Raw genomic sequence first — 13,114 nt, forward strand, 5'->3', positions numbered from 1 at the left:
TGAGTTCATTCTTCATTTTATTTGCATGTCCCACAATGACATCCCAAATACTGAATTCAAATGACAAACTGCAGTTCCTCGGTGTTAGCGCTAATTTATGGTAACAATCATTTCTTTTAAGTATTTGTCTTATTTTACCTTTCATTTTAAATTGCAAACTGAAGTATATATTTACATGTTTATACACAAATAGCCCCAAAAACAAATTAATCTCGAGTCTGGTCCAAGAGTGTCCACTTTAGAAGTGGTGGCATACTATATACATCCTCTTCCAAGTCTTCAGACTTGGTGAGTTCCCAACATTTGTTCTCAAATGGTTCCCCTTGGAGCTTAATAAACCAAGTGCTTCATTTCTGAGTAAATCAGAGGAACTATCACAGAACATGCTCTGTACAATATAGCACCACTACTGAAAATGGCTCGGGGTTTTGTAATCCAAGGTTCTGATTTAAAGCAAAAATAGATGGCATAGGCTGCAACGGCAAAGAAGTGTCCAATTAAAACTAGAGGATTAGGAGACAATCTGTAATAGGAAAAAATACAGACATACATTAGTGAGGCCCAGAAGTTAAACCCGACTCATAAAGAGGTTCCAGTTATATCATCTATAAAGGTAAATGCACACTCTGCACCCTAGAGGACTTTACAAGCATGTGTCTGCCTGCTAAGAGGCAAGTAATTTTTTTCTTACAAGAAATTAAGACTTTATCCTTGTCAGAGAAGCCAGTAACTTCTCACTTACATAAACTGTATATTGTGAGCGGTTTTCTTTTACTAAATCTTGAGATCCCAGTCTGAAGCAGCCTGGCCTGTTGAATCTAGATTTGTCAAAAGATACCAGTGTTGACATTCAGACTGCAGATGAGGAGAAAAATCTTAAAGAATTTCATTTGCAGACTTTGCAAGAATAACGCTTCATCTGTCTGCACCGTCAGAACTGTCACTGAGTCTCATACATCCCACACATCAGTCGAATTCAATTTTAAATATAAACTTCTCTATTATTCATGGGTCCCACAGATCAGATGATGTGGATAAACCTACAGGCAAAAAACAAGCTTCCATGCTGATCGAGGATTTTTAGCCTCACCTACTGCCAACTTAGAATTAACACTGTTTCCTGGAAGTAAAATGCAGGACTAAAAATACTGCCTTTTTCCTTTCTCTGGACCAGGTTTTCATTGGGGTACTAATGGGTAATAAAATGACAAAATGCATAAGGAGGAGAGATTTGCAGTAACTCATGAACTGTACAGTCCTAAGAAAATGTGGAATGTTTGTTTCCGCTGTGTCATCAAAAACAACTTACACAGAAAGCAGCCCAACTGGACCAGCAACACATTTTCCACCAAGTTTGAAATAAAGAAAACAGGCTTTCCTTAGTTGCTGTAGGGAATCTAAAATGAAATTTAAAAATTACTCTCAATCAAAATAGTCACACATTTATGTTGGGTGCTAATGACATGTCAGAAAAAATGAAGATGCAACATATATCACACCTTACAGATAACTTCTAAAACATCCTGGCATTTCAACAACCCAAGATTTCTTTTAAATTTCATAATTAACATTACACATAGTAATTTAAATATGAATAAATTTTTTCCTGCTAGGAAATAATTACTAAACACATAGGTCTCAGAAGTTAGAGTTGTTTAAAAGCTATTTCCTTGATTATGCTGTAAAGTCATTAAATGATGTAAAATATTTTGTAAACTTAATCTTACAAAAACAATTCTAGAAACCAAATTCCTAGTCTCTAAGATGCCAAACCCATATCTCTGAGCAGTAAAATATCAAATAAAAAGAATAGCTATGACAGTAAATACTACTAATGCCTGTATCTGTAGTGTTTTATATTTTTCAATAACTCATTAAACCCTCACAACATATATAATCACTCAATCAAATTTTTAATAGTATAATTAATCAATATGTCTTCTCAGGTATGCCTAGATTTTTCTTTACAAAATATAAAAGATACAAATAGGTAAACTTTTATTCCAATTAAAGCTCATTCCTCCTCCAATGTTTCACAACTTTTTTTATGTTGTTTTGTCAGCAGATTCAAATTCATAATGTAAGAAACTCAACAGCATGGAAAGAAGAGCTTAAAAAAAAATCCAAACTTAGTTCTTTTCTTTTTATTTGCCCAACCAGCCATTGTAGCTTTCATGCCAGAGAGCGAGAGACTTGATTGGCAAATCACAACCAGTGAGTTGTTTTTTCCTTTTAGCGACAATGCTGGGTAGAGAGGCTGCAGAAACACTGGTACTAGATCATCTTTTGTCATCGGATGACCAGTGCATGGATCACTAGGGCCTCGGCCAGGTCACAGAAATAGCTTTGTTGTAAATATCTGAAGTAAGGGGATTCAAGTTACATTTATTCTTGAAAACCTAAAGGCGTGGTTTCACTGACCTACTATTAGCTAATTTGTACACGGCTGCGGTGGGGAGATGGCACAGGTGCCTTTTCCTCCATTTCTAACACTGCTTCTGCTCAGCCCTGTTTTCTTTAACATAACCCTTCCACCACAGGGCAACAAAAACAAAAATGTGGGGATATCTCATCTGAGTGAAAGGTGGATGCCTTCAGCTGCTGTGTATTTTCATAGGAGGTAAAATCTAAGCTTGCTATAAAACTCATATGCATTTTACAAAATACTACTTTGAAAAGAAATTGAAACTAGTGTTGAGGAACAAAAAGCATAACAACTATATTGCCTTTTAATTCATGGCCAGAAAGATTTCCCATCACAGTCTTACACATGTGGGGATCTGCATGATCTGATCTGGCCCAGAGGAGTTAATTACTGAGGGACTGCTCTTGAGGTTGTCCAAGGGAAGACAGCAGCCTTCCACACAAAGTGGTGGATACATGATGATCAGAAGCTAAAAATCTTGCTGAGGGAGGGAGTTAAAAAGGACTACCAACTTGGAAGTTAGCAAACTCAGGAAACATTTCTGTTTCTGGCCTAATCGCTAACTTTTTTGTAGATAAGTTCACTTCCTGTACTAAAAGTCTGCAATTCAGTAATGTTCAACTAGAAATAGCTACACTTACCATCTGTGGCAGAAAATAATTCATGAAGAGCCTGAGCAAGGATATTCACAACAAAGGAATGAGACATTTTTCTTGTCCAATAGAATGATTTTTTAGCCTAAAAAAGGAAAAGACCACTTATTATATGGGAAGAGGGAGGGAGGGAGGGAGGGAGGGAGGAAAGACTGTTTATAATCCCCTAAACTGATACTTACCCTAAGGACTATCTACAAGTAGTTATGCCTTGTTTACCATTTACACACCAAAAAAAAAAAAATCTCCAGAGCAATGAGTTACATCTCTAAAGCTAAGTGGCCCATGTAATCCAATGTCCCATAATATCCGGATACAGAAATTCTAGAAGGGTCATAGGTTACAAGTCAGGTTCTTAAGCCTGAACAAGACTGCCTAAGAATCGTTACTAAGGATCCAGCTCCTAGGTACAGATCGCCCCTTCAAAGCCCCATTCCACTTAAGCCCCAGAAATAAATCTATTTTGAGACATTTTTGTGAAAGAATAACTTAGTATCTTACCTGGAAAATGGCTGCATCATCGTAAAGGTCTGGGATGCCCTTTAGCAATTTTCTCCATATTTTTATATCTTTTAAAACAACAGTCATTCCTCCTCCAGTAAGAGGATGCCTCATATTATGTGCATCTCCCAAAAGAAGAACACCTATAAAAAGAGGATTTAGATCATGACATCATCCTGGAGCATCCCTTAAGACCAAAAAAGACGACTCTGTTCATTCATAAACACTGTAAATGTGAGCTAGTATATTAGAACGTGAAAATACAAGGGACTAAATCATGAGTAAAATTTGTTCAGATACAAATTCAAGAGTTAATTTAATATTTATTGGGTACCTAATATGTGCCAGACACTGGAGTTACAGTGAGAACATGGTCACTTGTCCTCAATAAACTCACATGTGAATCTCAAGTTAAGTCAAGCAATGTCAAAGTATTCATAAGATCTCTTCCATGAATAAACAAAAGGACCTATGTATAGGCAGCCAGGAAAAAAAAAAGCAAGTCTTCTACAAGGGAAAAAAAATCAAGAGGTCTTTGACATTTCATAGCAATATTCGCTTCCCTGTAATTTGCAATATTATAGGGAAATGTCTGTACAGTTCTGAGGGAAAGAAAGCAGACCCCAGGAAGATCAGACCCAGCCACACTGTAGTTCAAGTTAAAAGGCAACAATAAAAGAGAATGAAATATTGCCATTTGCAGCAACACAGATGACCCTAGAGATTATCATCTTAAATGAAGTAAGTCAGACAGAGAAAGACAAATGTCCTATTATCACTTACATGTGATATCTAAAAAAAGACACAAATTTTATTTATAAACCAGAAATAGACTCACAGACATAGAAAACAAACTACGGTTACCAAAGGGAAGAGGTAGGGTATGGGTAAATTATTAGTTTGGGATTAACAGATACACAGTACTATATATAAAACAGATAAACAGCAAGGACCTACTGTATAGCACAGGGAACTATATATATTCAATTTCTTGTAATAAGCTACAATGGAAAAGAATCTGAAAATATATGTGTATGTATAACTGAATTGCTTTGCTGTACACCTGCAACTAACATTGTAAATCAACTACACTTCAATAAAAAATTAAATTAAAAAATTGAAAAGCAATAGGCAGATATTGCAAAGCCATCAGAAGTTAATTTAGGAGAATAAGCCTTGATTGAATCCTATCTGAAAATAAGGGCCTGAATCAAGCCTGCAGAAGCAGCTCTGCAGTTTGACTCCTCACCTCCTGCCCAGGCTGCTCACTCTTAACATTCCCAGTCCGTTGTCAGCCTGACTAGTGACCTATGACTTAGAGGGACATTTACACAAAGCATTTATTTCGTCTGTGAGAAAAATAGACAACCGTAGTAACTGTGGTAAGGTGGCAGGATTATGGATACTTTTTTCTATAATGTCACAATATATTACATTTCTAACTAATTATAGAATATAAATTTATAAAAAGGCAGCTTCTAAATATTAATCCAAATTTTTTATGTATCACTCTAACACCTTTCCTACAGACTCTAACCAGCTTTTACTCCTTCTCCATGGACCATTCCCAGTCCCACCAGTTAGCATACGCTCCCACAGCACGCTGTTTGTATCAGCTTGGCATTGGCTCCATTCTGCTGTGCCGTATAGTTTATTCATATGACCGGTAGTTTATGATGCATGTGCTTCCGTAGCAAACTACGGTTGTTTATGTTCAGGAACCACAGTACATCGACAGCTCCTGTTCAGACCTCTTCTCGGGGCTCCACACTCGTGTTTTAAATGCGGCTCCGCACAGCTCCACTCAAATGCCCTCCCAGAACTTCACACCCACCAGGTCCAAAAGTGAACTGATCATCTACCCACACTTCCCTAAACCTACACTTTTTCCTACATTTCCAATGTCAGCAAATAGCTGGCAAAATTATCTAAGCCTGAAACCTAGACTCCATCAAGAGATCTCTCTCTGTCTTACTACACTCCATCACTGTTTTGTGCATTCTACATCCTAGCTATCACCCAAATCCGTTCCCTCTCTTCCATTTTTACTGCCACACCCTAGTTCAGGACTTTCATCACCATCACCTTTCATCCACCAGAGAAACACAAATCAAAATCACAGTGAGGTAGCATGTCACACCTACTAGGACGGCTATGAGCAAAAAGACAGGTAACAGATGTTGTAAAGAATGTGAGGAAACTGGAACCCTCGTACATTGTTAATGGAAATTTAAGAAAGGTCGGCCCCTTTTAAAACAGTTTGGCAGTTCCTCAAAGCATTAAACCGAGAGGAACCATAGGATCCTGCAATTCTATTCTTAGGTATATGCTCAAGAAAAACGAAAATAAATGTCCACAAAACAACTCATACACAGGTACGAACCAAAAGTGGGAACAACCCAAATGTCTATCGTCTGATGAATGAATAGTCAAAATGCAGTCTATCCACACGTGGGCCGTCATTTGGCCGTAATAGCAAGTGAGGGACTGATACATGTTACAGCGTGGATGAACCTTCAAGAAGCCAGTTACAAAGCGTCCCACACTGCATGATTCCACTTACAGGAACTATCCAGCATAGGCAAATCTATAGAGACTTTCTAGGCTCATGGTTGCCTGGGGGTTGGGAGGAAATGAGGAGTGACTGCTCATGGGTACAGGGTTTCTTTCTGGCCTGATAAAAATGTTCTAAAATTGACTGTGGTGATGGTTGCACAGACTTACGAATATACTCAGAACTAATACACTTTAATTGGGTGAACCATGATTTGTGAATTATAACTCAATAAAGCTATTATAAAAAAGAACTTTTCAATGACTTTCCATTGTCTATAGGATTAAAACTACCCTTTAAATAAATATCTTACCTTTCTGCCACTCTGACACCTATCCTATGCTCCAGCCATAGGACACTCCTTGAGTTCACTTAAGTGCCATGGTTTCCCGGTCCTCCTGGCTTCTGTAGATGTTCCACCTACTTGGAAGCCCCTCATCACACTGTCCTGTTGAATTCCCACTCACCCTTCGTGCCCCAAGTATCCCCAGCTTATTCCCAGAGCAATGTCTTCCCTAATAGCCCTTCCCAGTTCACAAGCTCCCCTCTGCCCTGCACCCCACTTCTCAGTGAATCGGGGACACCACAAGTGGGATTATTACAGCATTTATCAGCAGGGTTCTGAAATCACCTGTCTCTAGCTCTCACTAGAACAGTGCCTTCTCTAAATTAAGAACTATATTTAATTAACTGTTGTAACTCCAATAACTAGAACAGTGACTTACATAAGCTTAATATTAAATGAGAGATACCACAAAACTACTGTTGGTATTAGTAACAAGTCAGCCCACAACCATCAGTTCTCGGCACCACGTGTTATCCCCTAGGAGTGTCAGCTGAACCACACGCGTCATCTGGCATTTCCCTCACCAGATCAATCCAATAAAACAATACCTCGTTTGTTTGCTGGTGAAGAAGGGAGGAAGCTTGCTGGCATAGATCTCAAACGAGAATTCTGTGTGGCTTCTAGGAACGGTTCTTTCAGGTGGTCTGTAATAAAGCCCGCCCCAACAAAGAAATGGTTTATAACACTCCAATTTCAAATGATCACATTTTGTTATCAAGCAGAAACAAATACTATAAATCTGTTACGGTTGTTACATACATCCTTTGTGAAAAAATAATTATTTTATTAATAAATTTTTCACTAAGTACCTACTTACTCATGCTAAGGGATGACTAAGGAATCTAGGAGAAAATTAATGTAAGTAGATGCACATTAGAGCTGGATGACCAAAAAAACTAAAGGAAGAGCGAAACAAACCCCGATGAGACGAGACAGGGAGAAAAACCACCCACCTCGCGTCCAAACGTTAACAGGTGCCATAAATTTAACATCTAATTTACTGTCACCACCATATTCTATAATAACAGATGAAATAAACCCCCAGTTCACAAACAGCGGGAGGGCATGCACAGTGGGAATAGGGTAAGATGTGGAGAGCACTGCCTTTCTGAGCTTCAGTTTCTTCATCTAGAAATGAAATGGTTGGATTAGCTCATCCCTGAGATACCTCCCTGTTTTAAAGTTTTGTGCTTCCACGTGTATAGAAAATGAACTTCCTTTTCATACAATTCCCACTGTAATCCGAGGATACAGGGGTACAGTGCCTATGTGGAAAGTTCTCCCTCCCTACGGTGAGCAGAACTTCTATAACCTGACTAAGAACATAAACCTACAAATGGTCTTCCTCCTGATCACAGGGCAGTCTGCTCCAACTAAGCTCTAGGTTAGGAAAAAAACTACAGTGAAAGGAAACATGCCAAAAATAGTTTCCCTTTGGAGAAGCTAAGTAACCTCTCTGAATCTTTGTTCCCTCATCTGTAAAATGGGGATAATGATAATGCCCACCTCACAGGGTGGTTTTGTAGATTAAATTATGTGTGTAAAGCACCTCTTATATAGTAGACATTCAATAAATGACTCTACAAGAACCAAGCACAAAAAGTAATTAAGAGAGATTTCAAGAATTCATAGAACTCAGACTGCTATCCAGCCTATCTTAAAAAACACCATATATGCCAACATTAGTAATTATTCAGAAAACTATGCTTCAATTACTACTCTGAAAAAATATAATGAAACTATTTTTTTTACTTGGAGCTTTTTTTATGTACTAGTTTAAATAGTTTATTCAGCTCTAGCGAATCTGACCGGCTAGATGCATTTTTCACCTGCCATCCTTATCTACGGCCTAATTTAGACAAAGCTTTAGTGAGAACTGGAGATAAAGAGCCTTCTGTGAGTCTTGCTTGCAGACTGTAGATTACAATGGGAGTGCAATCCTATTTCTTACCAGGTAATTGTGGGTAAATGTTTTCAGTCATGTATTCTCTTAAATCTCTTGGCATTTCTCCTCGAATGTCAACAAGCACTCGCGTTTTATTAGGTGAAATCTGGTAGAGGAGAACTGGATTCGAATTCACTAAAACAAGCTCGGCATGATTGGCTTTAAACTGTGGTGCATTCTAGAAAAATAAGTAAAATATTTTAATCATTTTCAAATTTCAAGTTGCTTTTATTGTTCTGGAATTGCATTCCTACCTACCTCCATAAGAAAGCCAACAAAATGAGAGGACACGGAAACTTTATTGGGGATCATCAGGTTTTTCCTGAACTTGGAAAAAAGCCCATCTGCAACAACAGTCAACGGAGCGTGGAGTTCCTACAACATAAGCAAAGGCTCACGTCAGCTAAATGTTCAGAAACACAGTGAAAGGCCATTCCTTTAAAATGTACATGAACAAACTGACATATATGATGGGCATTACAGAGGGTATGTGGAGATACTGGCACTGACGGGGCTCTTATGGGGGCGGAAGTTACTGCAGGACCAGTCTTCAGAGACACTTCAGAGACGCTTCCTCCTGAGTCTGGGAGGATCACCATCCTTCAAGGCTCTGCCACCCAAATCATCTGGGATTAAGCTACTTTGAGAGACAATGGGGGGAACTACTACAAAAGCAGCACAGGCCATAGAAGACTGAATCTCATTGCAAATTCCAAGGACTAACCACATCCTTTTATTCTAGAATTTTCTAACTTCTCATAGTGCTTTCAGTCCTTGGCTAGGGCTCAGAAGAATTTTTGTACACATGAACGTATGTATTTATATTACCTTGCAATCACCCCCACTAGAGTGTAATTTCTAGGGGGCAGTGACCCTATGGAGCAGCCCCGAAGCGTCAACAGACAAGCCTTCGACTCTTTCTCCTTTTACTAAATCAACATGAGCAAATACTGGAAACTGTTTTATTCTGTTACCTCCCTAGAAATTCTCTTTCTTATTTAAACAATAGTTCATTTTATCCTAATCATTTCTTTTATGCTGAATCCTTCCTTTTTGCATCTTCCAGTTCCCCTCTGCATCTCTGTTAGGGTACACTTCTCATTTCAGTTTTTAATAGTTAACATCACGGTGTTTGTTTCCAAAGTTACTTATACAGCATTCTGAGGTGCTCCAAAGAGCAATGTGCTGCAATCTGTCACAGAGGGCTTACAGAGATCTCAGCCCATTTGATTAATAATAAATCAGTAAGCCTAGTTTTTTAAAGGAATAGGAGAAAAAGAAAAAAATCTTAGGAAAAACTGGTATTTGATATATCTCACCTTAGTATCTCCAGTTTCTTTATCTCTGTACTGAACTCCTATCACAGCATCATCTTCTTCTAGTAACTGTAGCGCAATGCCTTCAATAAACTTTGTACTGAAAGATAAATAGAGATAAATTCTCTAGTAGTGCAACTGAACAATTTAAATAAGGAATGAAAAATTTCCTTTTTTCCTCATCTCCAGTTTACCCACATAAACTGGACACACATGTACATAGAAAAAGGTCTGAATGACAAAAAGCAAAAACATCATTAATGGGTTTTAGAATTATGTGTGGTTTTTATTTTCTAATTTCTTAAAACTGAATACATAATACTAAATGTAATGATTTTTAACAGCATTTTAAAAGGTAACATGGGATTTTTATCTGAATTCATTAAAAAAAAAAATACACACAGAAAAACATTACATAACCACACAAATCCAGATACAGATCTGGAGGTTAGCCACCAAATTATTCAGAGTAGTTAGTTCTAGTTAGAAGGATCGTGGCTAATTTTTACAATTTTCTTTATATTTCTGAATATCTTTCCATTTTCTATAATGAACATATTCTACTTCCACAGATATCAAGTCCTTTCAGTTCTAGGAACAATCCACTTACTTCTTCACTTGCTTTATCAACACTTAAGCCTTTGCCAGTGACATGACGGTTCTCATGTTTAAAACTTCCTTAACTATAGTATATAAGGCTAGAGGCAAATAATTAGTTAGTAATTGAGAGAAGAAGCCCTTTAAAAATTGTGAATCACTATATTGTACATCTGTAACTTATAAAATACTATACATCAACTATAACTGAAAAAAAAAAAAAGCCAGTCCTATCAGCTAGGTCCTTAGTATGAATGGAAGAGGGATATTCTCTTAAAGTCCTCTGTCCTGACTTTTAATAGAAAGCGCCATGACAACAAACCCCAGCTCCCAAATGGGCACACGTGTACTTAAATCTTAATTATAACAACTACACCCTCTAAATTCTAACCACATAAAAAAAATCACACCATTGATTTAGTCAAAGGAAAATTCTCAATTGTTCTGTCATTCAAAGGAAAATTATCTATATGATATTCTTAAAGGCACTGAAAATCTACCATTCTTTGAACTTAGGTATTAGTGTAATAGCTAGGTTCTGGCCCATACCCAAACACTTATGAAAATTTGTAAAACAGTATTTGTACAAAGGCCAAGTTTAAATGTGCTTCTTCAACATACATGAGAAGCTGTAGTCTTACTTGGGTTCTGCCATAGCTGCTTTCCGGAGACTCATGATGAATCTTCCATGATGGAAAGCTCTTCCACTCTGCACGTGATTGTCTTCCGCCAGAGGGAAAGGAATCTGAACCTCTGATTTGTTTTCCACATCATGAATTATGTAGCCACTTACAACCTGGGCATCAATACCTTCCACTGTATCTGCAAAACAATTCAGTTCAAAAAAAAATCAGTCCTGTAATATGCCCAGACTTACAGCAGGTACCAAGAGGACACGGAAGCACTGCAAGTGAGCTTCTGTCTTCATCCAGCTAGACTGGACAATAATACTGTTTCAGAAATCCTAATGCTTCTGGGAGACAACAGCCTCAGCAAATTTGTAATACTACAAAAGATTAATATTTATATACAAACTTTACTCATTAAAATCCTTAAGAAAAATATTAAGATCCTAAAAATAATGGGCAAAAAAGTACATGGATGATTCATATTAAGCAACAGAAACATTGAACATATCAGGGAAACTGTTCAAACTTGATAAAAAAAAAAATCAATGCAATAAAACTGAAACAGTAAGACACCAAATCTATCAAAACTGCTGGTGAGATGATAAAATGGATCAATTTATGTATTACTGGTCATACTGTAAAGTAATATTTTAGAAAGTAAATACAGCAATAACTATCAAGAACCACAAAGAAGGCAGCATCTTTTGATGTAATAATCATAGTCTTGGAATCCATCTAAGATATTCATCCTAAAGATGTAATTCTCATTTTTAACAATAAAAGCTATATGCAAAAATAAGTTCACTACTGTGTCACCTCTAATAAAGAATAACTGTAAATAACCTAAATGTTAATCTAAGTTAGAAAAGTGAAGTATATTATTAAGTATCAATTGAGAAAATGCTATGCATGGGTTTAAAATTACAATGATGAAGAATGGTTAAGAGTACTGGAAATATGTTTATGTTAAGTGAAAAAGTGGACTTTAACGTATCAAAATAGTCATATAATACATACTTAGATACATTAAAATAAGATATACTAAGATGAAGGACATTAAAATAATTTCATTTCTGGGGGGCTGGGTATAGCTCAGTGGTAGAGCACAATACTTAGTGCACATGAGGTCCTGGGTTCAATCCCCAGTACCTCCATTAAAAAATAATAAAAATAATTTCATTTCTGATGAAAGGAAAACTTTGTAATAGTTTTATCACATGTCTATGCTACAATCAAAATAAATTAGGTTTCTGATATGCTTTTTAATTACACTTAGAATACAGTCAGAGACAAGCTGAATGAATATTTAATCACACATCTAACCTAAGATCAAAGTAAGTTAGTTTTTTGGTATGGTTTCTTCATTATCCCAGTTAAAATTCAGTCAAAGAAAAGTACACTGACATCCTAAAAGCTGCCAATTAGCAGTGCATTCAGTCTGGAACTCGGCAAACTGCCAGTCTTTACTGGCCTAAATGTTTGAAGCCCACCTAGTGTTTCTACTTTTGTATTTGTATTTTCTATTTGTCTAGCTACTGAGACAAGCTTGTTTTTCTTAATCCACAATTGTATCATGGAAGAACTTTAAATGCTAAAATCGGCCAATTTAGAACACACCAGAAAATGTAAAAAGTATACAATGGTAGCAGAGTAAAATTTTCCCTTGGGTAAATTATCTTCAGACAAGTATACAAATAAGGTCTAATTTAAGATTCCTTGAAACAATCCTCTCTCTCTCTCTCCCCCTCCCTTCTTCCCTCCCTCTCAACTGTATTGATGAAATCATATATGACAGACTTTGGCTCTTACTTTCTTAAGCAGACAGGAAGATGATGCCCTAAACCTCAATGAAATTCATGCTTCACAAATACTAGACAGTTAATAACTCTGAAGACAGTGACATGACTTAGGGGTGTCACTATCAATCATCAAATTCCAATATTAGACTACTGGTCAACATATCAGATTAAACTGACATGGAAAACACTCTTCCACATTAAAAATTGAAAAGGTGCTTCTATAAAAAGGTAAGCTAAAAAAAATTAAAATTAAAAAAATTTTTAAAAAAACAATCCCAATACCTCCATTTAAAAAAAAGGCAAGTTAAAAACAAAAACAACAAAGAAACAAAAACCAAAAACCTGTATA

General features: G+C 36.8%; 1 protein-coding gene across 4 annotated transcripts in view; it reads right to left on the bottom strand.

The window, feature by feature from the left end:
- Nucleotides 1-13,114, bottom strand: part of SQLE (squalene epoxidase) — a 21,882-nt gene continuing 8,768 nt past the window's right edge. For all 4 annotated transcript variants that reach the window (XM_032468302.1, XM_032468304.1, XM_006179722.3 and 1 more), the window contains 9 exons: nucleotides 10,979-11,159; nucleotides 9,744-9,840; nucleotides 8,683-8,799; nucleotides 8,431-8,602; nucleotides 7,028-7,123; nucleotides 3,580-3,722; nucleotides 3,067-3,163; nucleotides 1,310-1,397; nucleotides 1-523 (listed from right to left, as the gene is read on the bottom strand). In XM_032468302.1, coding sequence (XP_032324193.1) covers nucleotides 331-523; nucleotides 1,310-1,397; nucleotides 3,067-3,163; nucleotides 3,580-3,722; nucleotides 7,028-7,123; nucleotides 8,431-8,602; nucleotides 8,683-8,799; nucleotides 9,744-9,840; nucleotides 10,979-11,159 — 1,184 coding nt within the window. In that variant the 3' untranslated portion in view covers nucleotides 1-330. The remainder of the gene's footprint in view (nucleotides 524-1,309; nucleotides 1,398-3,066; nucleotides 3,164-3,579; nucleotides 3,723-7,027; nucleotides 7,124-8,430; nucleotides 8,603-8,682; nucleotides 8,800-9,743; nucleotides 9,841-10,978; nucleotides 11,160-13,114) is intronic.

Source organism: Camelus ferus, chromosome 25 (genome assembly GCF_009834535.1).
Source record: "Camelus ferus isolate YT-003-E chromosome 25, BCGSAC_Cfer_1.0, whole genome shotgun sequence".
NCBI classification, from domain to species: domain Eukaryota; kingdom Metazoa; phylum Chordata; class Mammalia; order Artiodactyla; family Camelidae; genus Camelus; species Camelus ferus.